The following is a 26,139-nucleotide window of genomic DNA, read 5'->3' as shown; positions in this document are numbered from 1 at the left end:
CAAACACTAGTAATGCAGCGAGTCCTGCGACATCTGTAGATTCATCCATTTGCAATGAATATTCACTGCAAAGTCTATGTCGATGATTTAGCTCTTTTTCTATGTCAGCAGAAAGATCTTTGATGCGGCGTGGAACAGTATCATTTGATAATTGTATTTTTTCTATTTTTTTAGCAACCTGCTCGTTTAACATGCTTTTTTTTTTTCCGAGGGCCCAGTCCCAAGAAATTTACTTGTAAATACCTTTTAAAGTTCACACATTAACATAAGTATTAATAATTAATTATAGCATAATCATAAAGAGTATTAGTATACTTATGTATACGGGGTGGCATGTTGAAAAATATAAATTACATTTAAATTAGTTATCAATCACTGGACTAATGAAATTTTGTAGCATGTCGTAGTTTCTTCAGGCAAATATCATTAAATTAATTTGTGTTGATTTTCATTGATATATCCCATTCTGATCACCATCATCATCAAATTCCTGCCATGTACCCTCAAGGGGTGTACAGGATATGATAGTACTACATGAAAAAAATTACATCATTATTAATTTCCTATCTACAATTTTCTTTCAAATCAGTCTGTTACTTGTCAAGACTCCAACATTATCAGATCTTATATTTCTATTGTCTAAAGCACTTTGTACCGTATCAATCCACCTATATCTTGGTCTTCCTCTGGATCGTTTTGCTGCCAACCTGGCAGAGAACACTTGTTTTGCTAATCTTTCCTCGCCCATTCTGTTTAAGTGACCATACCACCTGAGATTAGCTCTACTAACACATTCCTGGATGCTGGCAATGTCAAGTTCTTTCCTAATATCCTCGTTTTTAATATGATATTGCCAATGATGCCATCTGTTCACGCCTATAATCTTTCTCAGGACTCTCATATCTGTGGTCTCTAGTCTTTGGTCAAGTGTTTTACTTCTGACCCAGCTCTCAGATCCATAAGTTAAAACTGGTTTGAACACTGTCTTGTATACAGCTAATTTAGTGTTCCGACTAATTTCTCTCTTATTCCATATGAAGTTATTCAATTGACTTCCTACCATACCAGCTTTGCTGATTCTGTTGTCTATTTCTATATTTAATTTATCATCTTCAGTAAAAATCGTGCCTAAATAGCTGAAATGTTTTACTTGTTCCACAGGTTCACCATTCACAACACAGTTGACATTTTCAATGATTCTGCCTATTTTCATTGTCTTTGTCTTTTTATTGCTGACCTTCATACCATATCTATTACAACAGCTATTCAATTTAGTCAGGGAATCTTGCAGACTTGTAGCAGATTTATTTAGAAGTATAACATCGTCTGCATAAAGCAAAGAGCTGACATTAACATCTCCAATTTTGATATCATGTTTAATACCACTTTCCTTCATAATGTGATCCATATAGATAATGAATAACAGAGGGGATAATGTACATCCTTGTCTCACAACAGATTTAACATTAAACCATCTTCCTGTACTTCCTTCAATTCTAACTGCTGACTTACAACTCAAATAAAGACTAAGTATTGCTTGATATAATGCCCCATTGACACCATATAACTGCAGCGTATTGAATAGCTTCTCTCTTGGCACCTTGTCATATGCCTTTTCCAAATTGACAAAACTTAAATACAGATCTTTGTTATATTCCCATGCTTTCTCGACTATTTGTCGTAAAGTGGAGATCTGATCCTGACAGCCTCTATTTAGCCTGAATCCGGCTTGTTCTTGACCAAGCTTTTCTTCCACAATTCTTCTCAACCATTTCTCAAGTATGTTGCATAGATCTTGCCAGGAACACTCAGTAGAGAAATACCTCTGTAATTCTCACATTCAGTTTTATTTCCCTTTTTATATATGGGTACTATGAGAGCTCTACTCCAATCATCGGGAATTCGTCCCTCTGTCCAGGCTTTCTGAACTATGCAATGCAGCCACTGTAAGACTCTTATACCACCATACTTCAGCATTTCTGGTCGAATATCATCTACTCCTACTGCCTTTCCACATTTCAAGCCTTTGATGGCTTTTTCTACTTCAAGTATGGATATGTATTCCTGACTGCATGTCTGGTCAGTGTTTTTTACCACTGTGCTGTCATCACTGCTTGTTTCATTTAGCAGTTTTTCAAAGTAATTACTCCATACTTCAAGGATATCTTTTTCTCCCGTTTTCATGTCACCTTTATCATCTCTAATTCCTTTTACAGCACTCTTTCCTCCATTCCTAAGCTTCTTCAACAACCTCCAGAATATTTTGCCACCTTCTTGATATTTATTTTCTATATTCTTGCCAAAGTCCTCCCATGACTTTTGTTTAGCTAGTTTTACACAGTGTTTAGCATTCTTGCATTTGTCTCTATATTCTCTAAGAGCACAAACTGACTTATTTGCCAGGAACTTTTGATATGCTTTCTTCTTTTCCTTCACTGCCTGTTTAACTTCCTGTGTCCACCAGGGAGTTCTGATTTTTTTATCCTTACAGACAACCTCACCACATGCCTCTCTGGCAGAATCAATCAATGTTTTCTTCAGAGTTTGCCACTGAATCTCCAAGGTTTGATTCCTGTTCTCAAACTCTTTCATTTTTTCTTCAATAATCCTTGTGTATTTTAGTCTACAGTTCACATCTGAGAGCTGCTCAACTTTTATTCGCTTTAAAACTATCTTACGTTTTATTCTTTTCAATATTAAATTCAATTTTATCCTGCTCAAGACTAAATGGTTATCACTTCCAATTTCAATTCCTCTGTACACTCTGGTGTCCTGAACCAGGGAGAAAACATCACTATCAACAATAACATAGTCAATGAGACTTTTCTTATTCCTAGCCTCTTCTCTCCATATGAATTTGTGCACATTTTTATGTTGGAACATGGTGTTAGTAATAACCAGTCCATGTCCTGAGCAGAAATCCAACAGATATTTGCCATTATTATTAGCTTTGCTCTTTTCTCCAAATTTTTTCCAAATATTTTTGTATGTCTCACAATCATTTCCTACTCTGCTATTTAGATCCCCAACAAGGACCAACTTTTCATTTTTCATTGTGTCTGTTGCTTTTTCTAAAGCCTCAAAAAACTCCTCCACTTCTACCTTAGTAGAACCTTCTGTGGGACCATAGGCACAAATAAGTCTCATTGTCCAGTTCCCCATTCTCACATTTGCCCACATTACTCTACTTGAGACTGACTGCCTTTCAAGAAGATTAGCCTCGTGTTTTGTGTTGAATACTATGGCTACTCCTTCTTTTCCTTGATTGTCATTGCCTGAATATAACATTTTGTATTTATTGCTCAGAAAGATCTCACCAGTTTTGGTCTTTTTTGTTTCAGTCACTCCTATTATGTCGATCTTGTACTTATCTAATTCCTCAGCTAGCTCCATTTCTTTGCCATTCAGGCTTCTTACATTGATAGTACTGATCTTTAACTCTGGTGATGTTGAGTTGGGGATTGTTTTCAGATTTCTGATCACCAAATACATTTATAATATTATTATAAGTACTTACGAGTGAATGTAGACTTTTTCTCCTGTGTGCTGGTAGTTTTCCTCTCCTTTTGTACATCCTGGAGATCTTTGTAGGCTTGAGGTGGATGACTCACTATCTGTTCCGTCACAAACTCCTTCAATAAGAGATTTCTTAATCCAAAAATTAAACAAAGTGCCTTGTCTCTTATTCATATTAATTTTAATTCTGTATTCCTATTACTTTAAAAAAAATCACGGCACTCTGGTTTCAGAACAAGCACTTACATACTGCAATATGAACTTGCAAAGAAAGTATTCAGTAGTAATAGATTTGAGAACTGGATACAGACTACCTTGATCTTCAATTTTAGTGGAAAAATTTTCTTTATACTGCCTTGCTGATTGGTCATTAACATTTGCAACACAGATGTCATTTTCTTCAGTTTTGAGAACATGTCGCCCATTGTTGTAATCGTCTTGCAGGCAATTTTTATGATCGGTCATAAACGGCAGTATTCTCTTTCCCAATTGTTGAAAGATTTTGATGTGTGAAAATTAACAATAATTCATGAACTTCCATGTTTAAAAATATGCTGCTTGGTCACTGACATTTGCAACACAGATGTCATTTCTTTCAGTTTTGAGAACAGAAGATATGACACCAATTGTTGTAATGGGCTTGCAGGCAATTTTATTGACCCATCATAAACAGCGGTATTCCCTTTCTCAAATGTTGAAAGGTTTCGATGTGTGAAAATTAACGATACACAAATGTCATTAGGTGTTCTGGATCTGAGCATTTCGACATATTCACTAATATTATTCTCCTCAGAATATTTTTACTATAAAATATTTATTCATGACAAATGCTTAGAAAGCTAAAATGACAAATTTCAGAACTTCTCACGGAACACCTATTCACCTTCCGCGGAACACAGTTTGAGAAATCCTGCTCTAGAGAATAAACATGGAACTTTTTTTTCCAAGCCACTTCAGGCCTGCAATAAGCAGGACAGTGGTCTCACACCAGACGTTGAAATTCATCTCCCACAAAAAGCCAAAATCATAAAGCAAGTAACTAATCACTAATCAGCTGACCCAGTGACAGCTGTTTTAAAAACTCACGACTAAAGCACATGCCAGTTATTGAGATTCAAAGTGAAGCTCTAGCGACAACATGGCTGCCATTACTACAGCAACTGCATGTTATAACTGTATGGCATAGGAAGATTACTATAAACCAACATACAATGTTATTTTCATGTAACTCACTAAGGACTACAATATACAGTAAGCAAATTTACTACTTAAATATATTTAAGTCTCCTTTTGTTATGTTACTGCTTAACCACATAGCAGTTCTAATAACTAAGACACTAAGTGTACAATTGCATTAATAAATGCAAACACACACACACACACACACACACACACACACACATATATATATATATATATATATATATATATATATATACATTTTAAAAGATTACTTTATCCATTTTATCATATAACAAAACTTAAACCTTTTTTTATGAAATTTATGCTCAGTATACATAATACTGTAAAAACTAAACATAATAAGTAAAATGATTATGTGAGATTCTTGCAATAGCAATGTGGATCAAACTATATGTAAAATTCAAGGTCTTAAACCATCTTTGATTGGCATATATCAAAGACCTACATATTAATGAATTAAGCCATGAGAGAAGTTACACATTTGTAGCAATCAGCCACACATTTGACATCTCGATCTATATTCAACATCTCTTTGAATTTGATGCATAAGAGTTATTAATTTAAAATCTTTCAACTAATACCTTTGTTTCTATTTGTATTTAATCTGTAATGTATGAAACCAGTAATTAAATAAATATTTTTCATTCTAATAAGCTGTATATGGTGCTCACTAGACAAAATAACTATGGACATTTCAAGTTATGGAAACTTCAACTCATGAGAATCTATTTGTTATTATGCAACTTCTATCTATCTATAACTGTATGCATGTAATGAGCACAAAAATGACATGAGTGAATTTCATTTAAGCATACATTTTTAAGTTCTTACAGAACTTAAAATTTATATATAAATTTTATATAAATTTATATATATAAAATTAATTTATACTCTCCAACCAACAGGTCGCAGGTTCAAATCCCACCATGGGCATGAATATTTGTGATTGGCTTTAGGTCAGAGATGAATTTCTTTGCCCAGGTGAGACCACCATTCCGCTTATTGGAGGCCCAAAGTGGCTTGAAAAAGTTAGAGCAGGGTTTCCAGACAATGCAGAAATAAATAAAATATATATATATATATAACTGATAAAAATGAAAAAAGAAAAAGAAAAAAAATCCTTAGCCTACTCACAGTACAATGTACTATAGGTTTATTAATAACCTTTCCACCTTTTGTGGGTGGAAACCACATAAAAAAAATTAGCTTTCACCAATGTTAAGCTTAGCTAGTAGCCTAGCTAAATGTCCAGCCAGTTTGTATGTGGGACTATTTATACTGTCCACAATTGGGTGTAAGGGTGTACCTTGTTTGTGAATTTTTGGTGCTCCATAAATCCTAGGTGTTTTAACAAACAAGGTACACCCTTACACCCAATTGTGGGCAGTATAAATAGTCCCACATACAAACTGGCTGGACATTTAGCTAAGCTACTAGCCACTCTCACAAACAATTCTCCCTCCTTTGTCAAAAATTCAGCCCACCTAAAAAGCATCTTACAACCCCATACCCTAAAAAGCTCAGACTTAATGGTAAGCTTTGATATCACCTCACTATTCACAAATGTACCACTAATAGAAACCTTCAACCTACTGAAGTCACACTTCCCCCCTAATATATTTGAACCATTCAAATTCACAATACATGCAGGATATTTCACATGGAAAGGGAAAATATACAAACAAATAGATAGGACAGCCATGGACTTCTCCCTTCCCCCCAGCCAACTTTTACATAGAACACCTGGAAAAACTAGCAATCAATACAGCCACTCTCAAACTAACACTTTGGCTACACTATGTTGACGATGTGCTTGCTATTTGGCCACATGGCCCAGAGACATTAGAAGCATTCTTAGTGCATTTAAATAGCCAACATCCAAAAATCCACTTTACAATGGAACTGGAAGCTAATAACTATCTGCCCTTCCTGGATACACTTATCACGTCTTCCAGATAGTTCCTTATCATTTTCAGTTTTTAGAAAACCCACACATACAGGGAGATATTTACACAAAAAATCACAGAATCACCCTTCTCAACAATATGGCATTTTAAAAACGCTAACCCACAGAGCGAGAGAAATCTGTTCCAATGACAATGCTCTTGCGGCTGAACTGGCTCACTTACGCCACACCTTCTTGGCCAATGGCTATAATTCCCATAAGATAAACAAAATACTAAACGCTCCTAAGAAATCCCTCCCACTGTCCACCACAGAGAACTACAACAAAACAGTCACCATCCCATACATTAAAGACACATCCAAAAAAATTTCTAGAATTGTTAATAAATATGAACTACGTACCACATTCAAACCATGTGGCAAATTAGCAACCCTTATCCGCTCACCCAAGGACAGCATCCCCCCTTTATCATATCCAGGATTCTACGAAGTACCCTCCTCATGTAATCAAGCCTTCCACGGTCAAACAGGAAGAACTGTGAACATCCGCATCAACAAACACAAAAGATATTATCACTATGCAAGTCGGGCCTAGCAGACCATGCTCTGGATACCCCTGCAGATAGGATCAACTGGAAGAATACAAAAGTACTGCACAGAAGCTCTTACAAGTCAGAGAGATTGTTCTTAGAGGCAACAGAAGCCCTGAAACACACTCCAAATCTCAACAAATATGGCTGTATAAATTTGCCTAAAATCTGGGAGACAGTCATCTTAAGAAAAAACCAGTACCAATTTTTTTCTCTGTTTAGGACTCTAGTCTTATGTGATAGCTGCTGAGGGCACCAAAGTCAGAACTCTAGTCTTTTTGTTGCTGTTACAATTTTGTTTAACTAGTCCGTTATTTACACCATGTTGTTATAGTCTCGCGTATTGTGACAAACTGTGTTTTTGTGCTCTGAAGATGCTGGTTATAACACCAGCGAAATATCAGCAATAAGTTAATAAATAATTATTTACTTATTATTCTGTGTTCTAATATATACTGTTAAAAAATAAACAACATGTATGACGAACACATAAGTCTGTCCACATGGTCAAAGAAAATGTCTCTTACTTAATATAAAAGGGCCAAATATTAACAGTTAAAATTACCTAGGAACACTTATAAGAGATAATGTGGACAAAATTAGATTTGAAAGGACAGCATAACAAATTTCAAAAATATAGAACAGCAGCGAAATAATAGTAAAATTATTATTACTATTACAGAAATAATATTACTAATACCGAAATACTATGACTGTCGTTCAAACAATAATTATCAAAATATAGAATAGAATATATATAAGCCCACTTTTATTTTAAAAATGAGAAAAAATACATAAACATAAATGGGTGGAACACGTTGAAAGAATGAAAACAGAAAGATTACCAAAACAAGCTTTAAATTACAAACCATTTGGGAAAAGAAAACCAGGACATCCACTTTAGAGTTTCAACAATGACTTCTAAGGCTAGAACAGGCAACTCTAGACCTAAATCCTTGTCAAGCATGATGACGAAGAAAAATTTGTCAAAACACTAAATTAGCTGTATACAAGACAGTGTTCAAACCAATTTTAATTTATGGATCTGAGAGTTGTGTTAGAAATAGAACACTTGATCAAAGATTGGAGACCACAGATTTTGAGAGTTCTGAGAAAAATTAGTATGAGTGAACAATGACATCAATGGCAGTATTATATTAAAAATGAGGATATTAAGAAATTTTACATTGTTAGCATTCAGGAATGTGTTTAACAGAACTAATCTCAGGTGGTATGGTTACCTAAACAGAATGGGATTAGCAAAACAAATATTCTATGTCAGATTTACAGAAAAATATCCAGAGTAAGACCAAGATATAGGTGGATTGATACAGTAAAAAGTGCCTTAGAAGACAGAAATATAATATTTTATAATATTGGAATCTTGACAAATAACAGATTAACTTGGAGGAAAATTGTTGATTGGAAGTTAGTCATGGTATAACTTTTTCATGTAGTACTATCATATTATCCTGTACACTCCTTGAGGGAACATATCAGGAATTTGACAATGATGATAAAGCAGAGCTGTGAATGGATTGAAAATGTGGCTAATTTTTGCTATAATGAATCCCTAGGGACCAGTCTGTTATATTTGGGGGGTTTGCTGTAGTAATTTTTTTAAAAAATAAACTTGATGGTGCATGCTTCAGCTGGGAAGTCTTGGGAAATTACTACAGTGGTTTTTCTCTCTCTTTAAATTAAATCTATATCTACTTTTAATAGTTCATTTGGTATTACATTTTTACCTCTAGTGCTGCTTTTTTTATATTTCACTTTTATAAAATTTCTTTAGTGTCTGTTTTTAATATATATATATTTTCTTTCTGGTATTTAAATTTCTTTTTCAGGTTTCTTCATTATTTTTTTGAAGTATTATATCCATCTTTCTATTTTCTTTTTATTATTGTTTATTTTATTTCCGTGTTTGTCTTTAATAATATCCCCTTCTTCTTTTCTTGCCTGACATTGTTCTTGTAATTTTATGTAATGTTTTAGTATCATCTCTATTAGCTAAAATTTCTCTTCATTTAGTAGGCTCTCAATAAACGCTTATCTTTTCTTGCATTTTTCTTAATCTCTTAATGTATTTCTTTATATTTCTCTTGTAAGTTGTTGTTATTATTTTTTTCTGTATTTCTTTTCTTTCTTTAATTTTGAGTTTTGTTGTAAATGGAGAAGATATACCTTTTATTATTATTTCCATTTAATTTAATTATATTAAATTGTTTTTTTTTTAGAAGTAAACCCATTGTTATTACTATGATTTGCGAGATTTTTAAATACCAAGAAAATAATTTTTGTTTATGTCAATTATAGGAAATAATAGAATTCAAGTAATAGCAGAAAATCTTCCTAAACCATATGGTCTCACCCAGTATCAAGATTATATTTATTGGACTGACTTATCTACTCATAGTATTGAGAAAGCTGTTAAAACAAATGGTGAAAATCGAACACTTATTAAAAATAAATTGGATTTTGTTATTGATATTCTGGTGTTTCATACATCAAGGCAGTCAGGTAAGAAATATCAAGATAATAAAATAATAATAAAATAATATATATTATTTTTTTTTAAGCTAAATCATTCATGCAGCAATCTTTAAGGAAGCACATTGCAGACTGATCATGCTGTAGAATATGTTTCCATTTAGTAAAAATTTTAATAAAAAATTTTGCTGAGCAGTTTGCTTGTTTTGTAGGATGAAAAAGCTGAATTTCTGGGAGAGGAAAACCTCCTCTCCCAGAAACTGGAAGTGGGAGAATGGAAGTGTTTTGTAGTTTTTTTTAATGATTCTATAGGCTATTACTGTTTGTATAGGAAGGTGTTCAGAATTTTGGCAACTACAGCAAATGCAAATATGCATTCAACATACCTGAGCAGAAACTTAAGTTTCAGAAAGGTGAAATTACAGCACACTACTCAGAAATTCTATAAGAAATTCTTTCCATTCAAAATGCATGATGAATGCCCATGGCAAGTCTTGGGGATAAGTCAGGGTCATTGTTGAAAACCAAGTAAGGGTGTAGTTTCAAGACATGTGAGGTCCAAATTCTCCTCTTGGCATGTGATGAGTGTGCAAAATGGGCTATCATTTGATGTAGTGAGTGCATTTTTGACAAATGTTTTTAAAGTAAGATATGATAATTATTTGGGCATTGTGTGACCTGGAAGAGGCCATCCCTTGATGAGTCCTTGACTCCCTGGAGAAGTCAGGACCCAGCATGATTATAATAAAAATAAATACTGACATAGTATTGATAAATACTATGTCAGTATTTGTGACTTTGTCAGTATTTGTAGCTTTGTGACCGTTCTTGTGTGGGTCAGATATATATATATATATATATATAAGAACTAGTGCATAAAGCTATGATATCAAGTGGGAATTTGTCATGTAGAAGATGAATGATATCAGTGATTGGGACATTGTAAATAGGACAGATATGTCATTACTGACTAATATGGCATCGTTGTCAAGTGTGGCTCTCTTAATTTTATTTTGTACCGAAGTACAGTAAAAGTAAGACTCAACACTACCATGCCAACATGTTGATTATGCTTATATTCATATTGTTCACCAGTCAGTGAAGTTAATAGGACACTGAATATTCAGCTTACTTGCCTAAGTAGTTGATATAATCAATATTATTTTATAATAGCACCGCACAGTTGTTAACAACACCAAGAGAGGAACAAAAAATTAATTCATTTATTGAGCTTACAAATTTCCCCTCTGATATAATTTAATTATAATTAGTTACTTCTTATTGAAAGGAAAAAATATATAAACTTATATAAAATCAAGAATATATAAATAACTGGATGGGACTTCTATCCCCCCCCTCCACACACACACCTGAAGTTAGCCAATTTTTACATGGAACATTTTGAAAACCAAACACTCAACACAGTTATACTCAAACCAGTGGTCTGGTTGCACTGTGTCGATATGTTATATATGACTATGTTATAGTTGTTAGCGATGTTTTTCCACTGGTTCAGGACACAAGAGTATACAGAGGATTTGAAATAGGAAGTGATCACTATTTAGTTTTGAACAGGATAAAATTGAATTTCATATTGAAAAGAAGAGTGTGGAAGAAAGATTTAAAATGAATCAAGGTTGAGCAACTTGAAGAGGTGAACTGTAGACTCAAATACACAAACATCATTCAGGAAAAAATGAGAGTTTGAAAGCAAGAACCAAACCTTGTTGATTCAGTGGCAAATCCTCAAGAAAGCATTGATTGATTCAGCCAGAGAGGCATGTTGTGAGGTTGTCTTTAAGGATAGAAAAATCAGAACTCAATGGTGGAACCAGGAAGTTAGAGGCAGCGAAGGAAAAGAAGAAAGCATATTGAACATTCCTGGCAAGTAAGTCAACTGGTACTCTTAGAGAATACAGAGGAAAATGTAAGAAAGTGAAGCACTATGTAAAACTAGCTAAACAAGTCATGGGAAGATTTTAGTAAAATCAGAAATTAAATATCAGGAAGATGGCAAAATAATGAAAAGGCTTAGAAATGAAGGAAAAAGTATTATAAAGGAATCAAAAATCATGAAAGTGACATGAAAACTGAAGATAACGATATTCTAGATGTCTGGAGTAATTACTTTGAAAGACTACTAAATGAAACAGGCAGTGTCAGCATTTGGTAGAAAACTTGCAATACAAATATTTGAAGTAGAAAAAGTCATCAAAAACTTGAAATGTGGAAAGGCAGCTGGAACAAATGAAATTTGGCTAGAAATGCCTCAAATATGGAGGTATAAAAGTTTCACAGTGGCTGCAGTGCATAATTCAAAAGGCCAGGTCAGAGGGTCAAATTCCAGATGATTGGAGCAGAACTCTCATATTACCCATCTATAAAAAGGAAAATAAAACTGAATGTGAGAATTGCGGAGGTAATTCCCTACTAATTTCCTGGTAAGATTTATGCAAATATGCTTGAGAAATGGCTAACAAAAATTGTGGAAGGAAGCTTATAGAAGTTTTCAGGGTCAGATTTTCACTTTAAGACAAATAGGTAAGAAATCTTCAGAATACAACAAGGATTTATAGTTGTTTTTTTTTGAAAAGGCATATGACATGGTGCCAAGTGGAAAGCTCTGCAAAACACTGCAGTTATATGGTGTGAATAGGACATTATATATCAATCAATACATAGTCTCTATTTAAGCTGTAAGTCAGCAGTTAGAATTGAAGGAAGTACAGGAAGATGGTTTGAAGTAAAAATCAGGTGTGCAACAAGGGTGCACATTATCTCCACTGTTATTCATTATGTATGTGGATCTGTTATTCACTATGAAGGAAATTGTTATTAAATCTGATATCAAGATTGCAATGTTAATCTTAGCTCTTTACTTTATGTATATGATGTTATACTTCTGAATAAATCTGCAAGATTCCCTGAATAAATTGAATAACTATTGTAATAAATTTGGTATGAACATAAGCAATTAAAAGACAAAGACAGTGAAAATAGGCAGAAACATTGAATACATCAATTGTTTCCTAACTGGTGAACCTATAGAACAAAAAAACATTTGAGTTATATATGCACAGTATTTAGTGAAGATGGTAAATTAAATCTGTCAGGATCAGATCTTCACTTTACAACAAATAGTGGAGAAATCATGGGAATATAACAAAGATCTGTATTTAAGTTTTGTCGATCTGGAAAAAGCATATGACAAGGTGCCAAGAGAGAAGCTATTCAATATGTTACAGTTATATGGTGTCAATTGTACATTATATCAAGCAATACTTAGTCTGTATTTGAGTTGTAAGTCGGCAGTTAGAATTGAAGGAAGTACAGGAAGATGGTTTAATGTTAAATCTGGTGTGAGACAAGAATGTACATTATCCCCTCTGTTATTCATTATCCATATGGATCACATTATGAAGGAAAGTGGTATTAATCATGATATCAAAATTGGAGATGCTAATGTCAGCTCTTTGCTTTATGCAGACGATGTTATACTTCTAAATAAATCTGCTACAAGTCTGCAAGATTCTCTGACTAAATTGAATAACTGTTGTAATAGATATGGTATGAAGGTCAGCAATAAAAAGACAAAGACAATGAAAATAGGCAGAATCATTGAAAATGTCAGCTGTGTTTTGAATGGAGAACCTGTGGAAGAAGTAAAATATTTCAGCTTCTTGGGCACGATTTTTAGTGAAGATGGTAAATTAAATATGGAAATTGACAACAGAATCAACAAAGCTGGTATGATAGGAAGTCAATTGAATAAATTCATATGGAATAAGAGAGAAATTAGTCGGAACACTAAATTAGCTGTATACAAGATGGTGTTCAAACTAATTTTAACTTATGGATCTGAGAGCTGGGTTAGAAGTAAAACACTTGACCAAAGACTAGATAACACAGATATGAGAGTCCTGAGAAAGATTAGAGGCATGAACAGATGGCATCAATGGCAACAGCATATTAAAAACGAGGACATTAGGAAAGAACTTGACATTTGTCAGCATCCAGGAATGCGTTAGCTCTGCTAACGCATTCCTGGATGTGTTAATTCCTGGATATTTAAGTGACCATACCACCTGAGATTAGCCCTGCTAATCTCAGGTGGTATGGTCACTTAAATAGAATGGGAGAGGAAAGATTAGGAAAACGACCCAGAGGAATACCAAGATATAGGTGGATTGATACGGTACAAAGTGCCTTAGATGATAAAAATATAAGATCTGATAGTGTTGGAGTCTTGACAAGTAACAGATTGATTTGGAGGAAAATTGGAGATAGGAAGTTAGTAATGATGTAAATTTTTCATGTAGTACTGTCATATCCTGTACACCCCCCCTTGAGGGTACACGGCAGGAATTTAATGATGATGGTAAATTAAATATGGATATAGAGAACAGAATTTGTAAAGCTGGTATGGTTGGAAGTCGGCTGAATAAATTTATATGGAATAAGAAAGAAATTTGTCTAAACACTAAATTAGTTGTATACAAGACAGTGTTCAAACCAGTTTTAACTTATGGATTCGAGAGCTGGGTTAGAAAGAAAACCCTTGATGAAAGACTAGAGACCTCTAATATGAGATTTCTGAGAGAGATTAGGGGAGTGCAGATGTCATCAATGGCAGTATCACATTATCCCTGAAGATATTAAGAAAGAACTCGCCATTGTTAGTATTCATAAATGTATTGGTAGAGCTAAAGTCGGTGGCATGGTCACTTAAACAGAATGAGAAAGGAAAGATTAGCAAATCAAGTTTTCTTTGCCAGGTTGGGAAAAGACCCAGAGGAAGATCGTAGGTGGATTGATATACTAAAAAAGTGCCTTAGAAGACAGAAATATAAGATTTTATAATATTGGAGTCTTGACAGATACTAGATTAATTTGGAGGAAAATTGATGATTGGAAGTTTAATGGTGTAACTTTTTCATATTATCGTAAATATCCTGATATATACCCCAGGGGTATTCCCAGTAGCATGGCACCTGTAAACACTTACTCACTGAGCTAGGCCTATTTGTTCAAATAGGCCTAGCTCAAATGACATGGCCCTTGGAAATTGAGCTCGGGGACTTTCACATTACCTTTTTGGCGAATGCTACTACCCACATAAAGATAAAATATTTCATGCATCCTTATCTCTCTTGCAACTAACCTGCAGCATCACAGCAAAAGTATTCCCATCCAATATATTAAGGTACATTAAAAAAGATAGCTAAAGTTCTCTGTAAATATGATTTTCATGTCACCTTTCAAACAACTCATTCAGATTCATCCATTCTCCTAAAGATTGACTTCATCTTGCACATCATGGAATGCATTAAGTTCCTTTTGTCTGTGGGTTAGCCTACTATGTATAGACTGGTAGATCAGTAAACATTCATCTTGATGAACACAAAAATTACATCCATGATTATCTGTATGGCAAGTTGGGGCTAGTAGACTGTGCTTTGGATACTCCTTCACATAGGATTAAAGGGAAGAAGACATTGGTATTACATAGAAGTTTCTGTAGCTCTGCTCTGCAAAATTTTTGAATCAACATATGCTCCCTCAACCCAATAAGTATGGTTGCATTAATTTGCCAAGTATTTGGGAGATAGTGATTCTGAGACCAGATAGTCTGACTTTTCCAGATTAACTTTGTCATTATCCAGCTCACAGAGGATGCCATATTTAGACATTAGTTCTGTTTCAATTACAGGTTGAATTGTTTCTAATGATTTAGTTTAGCATCTGTGTGCTTGTCACAGTTATAATTTGTATGCTCTGAAGATGCTGGGTAGAAAACTAGTTAAATATTAGTAAGTTCAATAAATTAATTTGTTTTCTTCTCTTGGTGTTGTTTTTACCATGAAGCACTATTATGAATAGTGCTTCATAGTAAAACACCTAAATTCTTTTATATATATACAGTATTATTTAAAATTTATTTTAAAAAAATGATGTGGCTCGCATCCACAAAAGATTTTTGTAAACTCACTGTACATATGTATTGTGGTGAGCTAAGGATTTTCCCCACTATTTTTTATTTTTATTTTTTTTTTTTTAATGTCTGGAATCCTTACTCTAGAGATCAAACAAGGAACTTTTTTCAAGCCACTTCAGGTTTCCAATATGAAATTATAAGATGACTTTGTCATCTTATAATTTCATATTTAGTTTATATTATTTCAGTAACAAAAAATTCATCTACTTATTAATTTTTTTTTTAATCAAGATCTGGCTAGGATTAATAGTTGGCTGACACATTAATTCCACAGTTTGTCATAGTGAGATGTAGTTTAGCTTGTGTTTATTTCTGTGGATGTGTATATATTACTGACACACACACACACGCATATTGAAGATGATGTGAAGGTCAGAATACAATAGACGCTTACTATAGTGAATTCAGGAGAGTAAAAAAAACTCTCCTACCCCTTTCTGAGGTTATAAATACCCACAATGGTATTGTGGGTATAAACACCAAGCTTTACCATGATTGTGAGGATCATTACCCCCCCCCCCCCCCCAATAGTACTTTGATTGGTCCTTAATTTACTTCCCATCATGTACTGCATTTTTTGAAGCATTGATAGTGGCATTTATGAAGTCGTTTCAACATTAAATAGTTAGGGATTAAACTACATACTTTTGTCATCTTATAATTTCATATTTAGTTTGTATTATTTCAGTAACAAAAAATTCATAGAGTAAAAGAAAATTTCACATATCAGAATATTACTGAGGTAAAACTTACCTTTCTAGAAAGTATGAAAGTGAGGAGAGAGAGAGAGAAAGAAAGGCACCAATAAATGATGGACCACTTGCTTGAATGGGTGCTGTTCCTTAAGAACTGTAATGGATAATAGCTCTTTTTAGTATGTATGGATAATGATATTTAATTTTATCCATAATGTTATTATGGACAAAGTTCTTATTTCTTTGTCCACAAGGTAAAAACTATATCTTTATTTTGATTACAACTATTGACTTTTAAATCGTTTCTTTATGAGACAAATTTATTTTAGATACTTCATTTCAGTTATCTATGAAAGAAGAATATTTCAAATAAGTATCATCTAGTTGGACTCCTGATATGCAGTAAAAGGAAATGAAACTTGCTTTGGTGAATCCATCTTTTTTAAAAATTAAATTTCACAGAAGAAATTTATTGATCAGTTAGCTGCTTATATTCATACTGTAGTACAGTGGTGGCACATAAGAATTTGTGGTGGTGGGGCTGTAGTAAAAAAAAAAAAAAAAAAAAAAAAAAAATCAATATGGATTGAAAAAATTATATCATTTACTTGCTAAGTCAAGTTATACACATAAATTGAATGTAAAAAGAAAAGCAACATCAATAGATAATTATCTATTTATATTTAACAGGATTCTTTGTTCATTTCTGCAAAGATATAAATTAAATGCTAGTAAGTGCATAATATTCACCTGCGAGAACGACAACGACGTTAATTTGTGTTGTTTGTGCATCCAGTAGCGATGTATCTTGGGCTGCAATGCTACCAGCCCAAAGTGCACATAAATCACGCATTACCCTCACTGCATTATCCCCACTAGGTAGCAGTTTGGTGCGTCTGCATTGACTGCAGCTCCAGCGTTGAGTATACTAGCCCTAGCCTGGTAGATCATGCCTCAGTAACTTGCTCACGTTTAATAACACAGTGATGGCTGAACTGGATAGGGGTAATGGGTTTACAGTGATACTACTGGACCTTGCCAAGGCCTTTGACAGATACCACATGGAACCCTAATCAGTAAACTGTAGCAGATGGGGATAAATATAGGGTTGCTGAGAGGTATAGGAGGGTGGTTGAAGGAGAGATACCAGAGAGTGGTTTATGCAGGAGTGGAGTCTAAAAGACGGCTTGTGACTAGTGGTGTGCTGCAGGGCTCTGTTCTTGGACCACTGCTTTTCAATTTGTTCATCAATGATATAGGAAAGAATTTGAGAGGAAGTGTTCACTTGTTTGCTGACGATGCAAAGTTGGGTAGAGCAATTGTGAGTGCACAGGATGTCAAAATTTTACAGGATGATTTGGATAGTTTGGAGGACTGGGCTAGGAAAAATGGATGTCAATTTAATGTGGCAAAGTGTAAGGTTATGCACTTTGGGGTGAAAAGAATAGCAGCAGTATATCACATTGGTGGAACCGTACTCCAGGAGATTGATGAGGCCAGGGATTTGGGAGTGTTGGTGGATAGGGAGTTGAAGTTTAGGGGGCACTTTGCAAAAGTGACTAAAACAGCTCACCAAATCACTTGGCTTCTGAAAAATACTTTAACATGCAGAGACAAACAAGTTGTTGTTCCTCTTTATCGAGCCTTGATAAGACCCCATCTGGACTACTGTGTCCAGATATGGGCACCAGGGTTTCTTCGTGATGGGGAAGAAGTGGAGAGGATCCAGAGATGAGTGACCAAGATGATGGAATGTCTTTGGAATGAACCTTATGAGAATAGGTTGAAGATTTGTGAGTTGCAGAGATTGGACGATAGGCGAAGGAGGGGTGATATGATTGAGACATTCAAATTACTGAAGGGTTTCTATAAGATTGATCCAGAAGATATTTTTGAAAATATGACTGGTGGTGGTGGGAGGACTAGGGGCCATGCATGGAAGCTGGGCAAGAGCATGGTTGACAAGGGAGTTAGAGCTAGGTTTTTTACTTGGAGAGTGGTGAATGAGTGGAATAAGCTTCCAGAGTCTGTTGTGGGTGCTACGACCCTGAATGAGTTCAAGGCAAGGTATGATAGATACTGTGTGAATGTCGAATAGTTGTTCTTGACATGATGTTAGGGCCTCCCTCGATGAGTCTGTCGACTCCTTGGAGTTGCCCGGAACAATAATAACAATAGCCTGCACAGCACATTGACTATTGCATCCTTACAAAGTACAACTATTGCTACAAAATGAATTATATAAAATACTGTCAAGCGGTATTGTATTACAAACACGAAAATAAGGTTTTTAGTTAAATATCAAAAAATTTAAGAACAGTGATAATAAAACAGGAACTTTCATTTTTTACTGGAGTGGCTGCAACCCTTATGGACAAGCCGCCACTGTTGTAGCATAATACTGTAGTTATAAGGGAAAATGTTATAAGTGCTGTATGACCTGCCAGAATTGTTTAGGTTAAAAGAACGAGCAAATTTAAGATATAAGGCAATTCAAAATAACTAAAATTCACATTTCAGAAATCTTAAACTAAAATATGAATCAAACATTGAAATGTTAAATTAAAAGAATTTACAGTACATAGGAAAATAATAATGTAAAAGTAAAGGAAAACACAAATAACTAGAATAATACAATATAAAATTGTTTGATTTAAAATCTACAATTCCAATATAGGGTACTGTAAATGCAATTTAAAGTAGTTTTAAAACAAACTAAAATGAAAGCATTGTGCAGAAGATATCAGTTTCTTTTACAGAAAGCGAAATTAGGTTACCATTGAAGGTGAAGTAGTTAGTCTGCAGTGGCAAGGTGTTTTTTTTTTATCCCGTAAAACATGCAACCTGGATGAAAAACATGTTCAATTAACATAATCATCATTGAAGTTACCAGAAATCATAAAATGAAAATATTATGGATATTCAATTACCATTAAATCTTTAATACTTAATTAGAAAATACTATAATACCATGTCTTATGTATCTGACAACAGATACATAAGACATGTACATACATACTACATTTGCTTATACTGGCAAACTTACTTTTTCTCCCACAGCAGAATTTTCAGTCAAGTTTCTGTTTTATTCTCTTTATTTTAGTGCTAAAAGTTTCATAAGCAGCTGGAAAACTGAATTCTTCTTCTTCTTTCTTTCATCATGTATGTGGATAATGATGAGGCTGAATGAACTCTTTGTACTTCTCTCTGTCCCTGGAGAGTCCGAACAATTTTGTCCAGTTTGGTGTTTCTCGTTGTGATTTGGTTTTCAGGTCCTCTTTTATTTTTTCTATCCATCTAATTCTGGGTTTCTCTTTGGATCCAAAGGAACTGAATAATCATACAAAATCAGAATGAAATATTCTGATAATGTTAAAACAGTTTTGATTAAATTTATTGTATGATGAATAGCTGCACTAACTTGCTTTACTTAAAATATCCTAAATGATTCTAATTGCTACACAATTTGAAAAAGACCAGCAAAGGCTTACAGAATAAAAGAAAATTCAGTATAATAATATAAAAGTTAAATGTGGAAAACTTAGAATAAAACAATACAAAATAAATATGCTGCCAGCATTTATGTACAGCAGATGTTTCTTACTAAACCTGAAAACAAGAAGAAACCAAGGCAGTCTTTTGATAAAGTAACATCTACAAAGGAAGAGAAAGTGGTAGATTACATTAGGATATGTATTAACCTTGACCAAGGAAGCCATGTCATTGAGGGGGGGGGGATTTGCCATGGAAAGTAATGGATCCCATGATTGCTGGCAAAATAAAGCTTAACTAAAATAGTATAAACATCTGCTATCTGAAATGTACTGCAGGATTGTATTGTATTATATTTCACTGAAAACAAAACATTTACAAATGAAAAATCAAGACATTTTTGAATATGAAAAAAAAAAAAAAATCAGCTAACGCCTTTTTATTCCTCTATATACGGGAATAGGCGAGGCCATTTAGCCCTATCTAACTTTTGGAGACTGAGTTCAATCTCCACTGGTACCAATCAGAGATAGATAGCCCAAGGCTCTCACTAATTAAGCGGTACACAGTGAAGAGAAATGGCTCAAATGTGCCACCATCTCGTGGTCCCTAACACAATATATTTAATGTCTGAAAATAATGTGGGTTCTACAGTCGATTTTCTTGAGTTTACGGGACGAAAAACCCGAGTTTCCGGGAGGAAAAACCCGCTTGCCCGTGCCAGAGATTGACTAACTCGGGAAGTTTCCCTCAGGATGAAAAAAATATGCAGATAAAATTCTGAATAATAAAAATATTGCTATACACCAATACTGGTATGGCATGATTGCCTTAGTATCCCATAATGCAAAGTCCATATCATTTTGGGTTTGTATAATGTTAAGCACTATATGAGAGCTCTCACACACACACACACACACACACACACACACACACACACACACACACACACACACACATATATATATGTTATTTATTTTTTAACTTGGGGATATTGTATATTAGGGTTACCAAGTACTTTTATAAGCTTGGTTATTTAACTCCTAATCCCAAGTAAGCAAACAATTAAGTTTGCGCCCAAAGCATAGTTCAAGTCTAAAGATGGTACAACACCAGGGCAACTCATTGTAAAGGTGGGTAAAGCTCTGATCACTATTCTTAGTATTTTCCCATAATGTAAAGCACATCTCACTAAAAGATGTATACTGCAATACATTATGGGTGGGGTCACTACCCAGACCGGTTTCAACCTTTTTTGAGGTCTCCTCAGTGAGTAGTTAGACCTTAAATACCAAGGTTTTAGTAATACAGAGCCTTATCAACTTTACCTATAGAATTTGCTGCAAGGTGTTTTTATTTTTAATAAGAATCTCTGGAAGAGATATAGATTTTATTTTTATTTTTTCTAAAGATGGTACAAACCATCTAAAGATGGTTTGTACCATCTTTAGACTTGAACTATGTTTCAGGTGCAAACTTAATTGTTTGCTTACTTGGGATTAGGAGTTAAATAACCAAGCTTATAAAAGTACTTGGTAACCCTAATATACAATATCCCCAAGTTAAAAAATTAATAACATCTATATCTCCTCTAGAGATTCTTATTAAAAATAAAAACACCTTGCAGCAAATTCTATAGGTAAAGTTGATAAGGCTCTCTGTATTACTAAAACCTTGGTATTTAGGGTCTAGCTACTCACTGAGGAAACCTCAAAAAAGGTTGAAACTGGTCTGGGTAGTGATCCCACCCATAATGTATTGCAGTATACATCTTTTAGTGAGATGTGCTTTACATTATGGGAAAATACTAAGAATAGTGATCAGAGCTTTACCCACCTTTACAATGAGTTGCCCTGGTGTTGTACCATCTTTAGACTTGAACTATGTTTCAGGTGCAAACTTAATTGTTTGCTTACTTGGGATTAGGAGTTAAATAACCAAGCTTATAAAATTACTTGGTAACCCTAATATGTATATATTTATATATATATTGTGTTGGGACTGTGTTTGTGTTAGGATATATTACAAAACAATAATGAAGGAAATGCTATATTTGGTTAGTATATTTGAATTACTCAAAGGTGTAAATATTTTAATAACAAGATCTGTAAGAATTGGAAATGTAAAGGAAAGAAAACAATTGTTCATTATTAAAAATTATGGAAATGATTGCTATTATAGTAAAACTTCAGTTTAATATAAACCAAAATAATCACTCAATGGTTCGACCTTCGTTAAGACCATCATCTGAGTATACACATATATATAAAGACAAGCTACATTAGAATCTATATGGTATGTTAATGTTACATTAATTTGGTAAACCATTAAAACTACTGGTCTGACGTCTGGTGAAAAAAAAAAAAAAAACTTACTATATCAAAGCTAGAATCCTATTATTATTATTATTATTATCCATTTGGTTAAAAATCATTAACATTAACTGACAGGGAGGGTAAATCGTCATGGCTGCAGACTATAGGAATCAGAAAACCCTCACTCCATTTGAGTATTCGAAAGAGATAGTCCAGGGTGAATGTCTGGTGTGCTTTGTCATGTTCGGAAGGTATGGGGCCCTTTTTCTTTGTGAAAAAAAAAACAGCGACAGCAGTGAACTACAGCTAATGGACATAAAGAATGTAAACAGTGACACACTTCGATTAATATGCCGTTGGTCTGCTGAGGGTCTAGTACAGCCTGTACTAGACCCTCAATTTTGGAACTCAACAAGAGGAATTTTACATCATTCTTCTGACAGAAACTGGATCAATTCACCTTTGTTCTTTGGAGGTGGAAAACGTTGCCTGAGAGCTCACTCTGAAATGTTCTATAGGATTTAAGTCTGCCAATTGAGATGGCCATGGCAAACAGAACACTTCGATGTCATGTTCTGCAAACTACTGGGTGACCACATTTGCTTGATGAATGGGAACATTATCCTGTTGAAATGTGGCTGGCTGCATAGGAGAAAAGTGTGTCAACATGGGATGAAGATGATCATTTATGATTGAATGATAACATGCAGCATCCACTTTGCCTTCCAGTACAACAAGTGGAATCATGTGAACCATGCCATGAGAATGCTCCTCAGACCATTACAGAACCTTTCACAGTCGGAGACTAGCACTCTTTCTGGTAAGCTTCTTTCGGCATGGATTCATCAGACCATATCACATCCCTCCACCGATGTATATTCCACTGCATGTGATCTTTGCACCATTGGATGCGACGACATGTGTGATCAAAGGCGTGTGTAAGTCAACCCAACCGTGATATCCAACTCGTGTAGTTCTTAGTGCAGAGCTTTAGTTGAAATGGGTTTCACACGACTGGTGTTGAATTTTCCACACAATTGCTCATCAGTAGCCTGCCTGTTTTTCTTGGTAGAGTGCAGTAATGCTCTAACATCTCTCTCTTGCAGCAAGCACTTTCATTCACTATTGCATTTCGCTGATGATATTTATCCTGTCGACTGCAATGCTGACATAACCTTAGGGACTGTTCCTTGACTAACATCTGCAATTTCAGCTGTTCTGGTCACAGACTACATCTGTGACCAGAACAGTAGCCCTGGCTCCAACAATCACATCCCTTTCCCTTTCACTGAGTTCTCCTCTGGATACCATTCTAACATGTAATAAATTACGGCAGGCCTCCGTTTGCTTTTATACATGTCCATAGGAATGTTGGGAGAACATTTGCATATCAGTTGCATCTGTGTTTGGTGCATGGTTGGCACTGTATTGCAACTACCGTTAATGCGACCCAATAACTCAGTGTTTTCATTTTTTTTTTTTTTTTCTTTTGTCCTTTACCTGTATCTGGACATGCTTCAGCTGTATCTGTTATCTCAGTTGAAAGATCATTAGCCAAATGTGGTGTTCCAGCAAGATGAAGCACCGTCACATTAGGCTCTTATTGTCCGAGAATTTCTTGACATGCATTTTCCTGGGCGTGGTTGATCAATTCCGTGGCCTCGGTCCTTGATAGCCTGAAGGACATTGTTTACTATACCCCTGTGACCTCTCTCGATGAACCAAAGACCAGAATTGTGCCTGCGATAGAAACAGTTATACTGCAAATGATGGAGAACACTTGGAGGGAAATTGATTATCACTTGGACATCTTACACACCACGAAGGCATGCATTTTGAAGTTGTTTAGTATTCTGCAGTATTGATTCTATAGGTAATAAAACTTTTTGAGTTTACTTTCATATTCTGTAAGCAGTTTTATTTTGTTGTTTCCGGTTTGAAAGTTATAGGTCATCACAGGAACCGTGACAATAATTTAGACTTACCCTATATATATAACTTGAAATCATGTTGAATTACATTTGACATATTCGATATCATCCAGATACTTTACAAAGAAAATTCTACTGAAAAAGTTGCAACAAACATGCCTTTAGCTTTGTGTAAATGCAACTGCTTGATGCAGAAGCGACATACATATGCTAAAGCTAGTTCCCACCAACAGTTTATGCACGTGCAAACACTGCCTGGGGCAAATGTGTTAACTTTTATAATGAGCACTTCGTTTAATTCTTGAAGTAGGTGGAAAGTAGATTCACTTTTTTAAATTTTTACTTGGGGATAAAAATCCAACAAAATGCATTATATAATTTCTGGAACTTGCATCACTTCAGAAGGTAAATCAGTCTCTTAGAATCTCATCTATATAAGTAGCAGTTCTGTATGTGTCAGAAAAGAATTCAGGTGAAGTCACTTGCATTCTTTTCTAAAACATCAACTGAATATATTTCTGTATTCTGGGAAAGACATAACAAGCAAAATAAATCGTACAGGAGATGATTTACTTACTTAGTGCTTGATCACTACACATGTAACTCATGCTGTGCCTAGATGAGTCATCTAATCAGAATTATTAGTTCGATGGATTTGCCCCTCCTTATAGTTGTTTACAAGACTCCCAATGTGTACAGGTGATTTTATTTATTTTTTTTATTGGCTATGTTTATATTTTGCAGGCAAATCTCCTTTCTTCATAAGTTGTTCTTTCATGTTATAACTGTAAACATGCATGTCTGGAGATTTTGGATGGCTCCTTTCTGCATTGTCCTTGTCATCTCTAAAAAATAAAATCATTCATTATTTGAAGAAATCGGGGAATTTTCCATTTCCTAGTTTGTTCTCCTATATTCCGTACTTTTCCAAGTGGCTTGTGCATCCTGTGAGAAATTTTTATTCTTAATGTTTTTTCTCTAGAGCTCAACAAGATCATTTCCATTGAGCACATGGGAATATGGATGTATTTAAAAAAATAAAAAAAAAAAAATCTGATGTAAAATTAATTAACAAAATAAAGAGTCAAAAGGCTTGAGTTCGGCGATTCAAAATTACATAAACAAAGTGGATATTAGATCCAGCATTATTTCAAAGCCGAATGTAGAAACTATGAAAGTTTTGTAAATTGACCAGAGAGCGTGCAGGAATATATTCTGCAGCATTCACTAGTTGCTTTAGTGTAGACTACTTAAATGACATAGGCACCATCCAAGCGTCTATATATTCACCTTTTATTAGTCCATTTCAAGAAGGTTTCACCTGCCTGACAGCTGTTTTGAGTGGTTGGTTCTCTTCAGAGAGCAGTTTCAAGTTCCTTAGTACTGAACGAGAGTTTTTGCTCTCTTAAGGTTTCTGCCTGGTCTCTGAAGAGAACCAACCAGTTCAAAATAGTTGTCAGGCCAGTGAAACCTTATCGAAATAGACTAATAAAAGGTGACTATATAGACGCTTGGATTGGTGCCTATGTCTTTTAAGTAGTCCACACTAAGGCAACTTGTGAATGCATATGTATTCCCACAAGCTCTGTGGTCAATTTATGAAACTTACATAGTTTTTACATTTGGCATTTGAAATAATGCTGGATCTAATATCTAATAAAATCTTTTTCCAAACAGGAACAGATTTTTGGGTACAGATATACATATATGTTTTCAAATACCAGATGATTGGAGCAGAACTCTGATAGCACTCATGTATAAAATAGGATAATAAAACAATGTGGGAATTACTGAAAAATTTCCATACTGAATGTTCTAGGTAAGTTCACTTTGGAAAAGAGAAAGTTGGAGAACAATAACCGAGTTCAACCTGAATAGGACTAGTCGAGATCATATTTTTACTTTAAGACAAACAATTGAGAAATTATGGAAATTAACAAAGACGTACTTAGTTTTGTAGTTATGAAAAAGGCATACAACAAGATTGCAAGAGAAAAACTGTTC

General features: G+C 34.5%; 1 protein-coding gene across 1 annotated transcript in view; it reads left to right on the top strand.

Moving 5' to 3' along the window:
• arr (low-density lipoprotein receptor-related protein 6) overlaps nt 1-26,139 on the top strand; it is a 351,307-nt gene that overhangs the window by 264,476 nt on the left and 60,692 nt on the right. The window contains exon 13 of the mRNA XM_090414658.1: nt 9,534-9,737. Within this exon, the coding sequence (XP_090270784.1) occupies nt 9,534-9,737 (204 nt within the window). The remainder of the gene's footprint in view (nt 1-9,533; nt 9,738-26,139) is intronic.

This window comes from Typopeltis vanoorti, chromosome 25 (genome assembly GCF_054136105.1).
Source record: "Typopeltis vanoorti isolate ZY-2024b chromosome 25, IOZ_Tvanoo_1.0, whole genome shotgun sequence".
Classification (NCBI taxonomy): Eukaryota; Metazoa; Arthropoda; class Arachnida; order Uropygi; family Thelyphonidae; genus Typopeltis; species Typopeltis vanoorti.
This window is presented reverse-complemented; position numbering and strand designations above follow the sequence as displayed.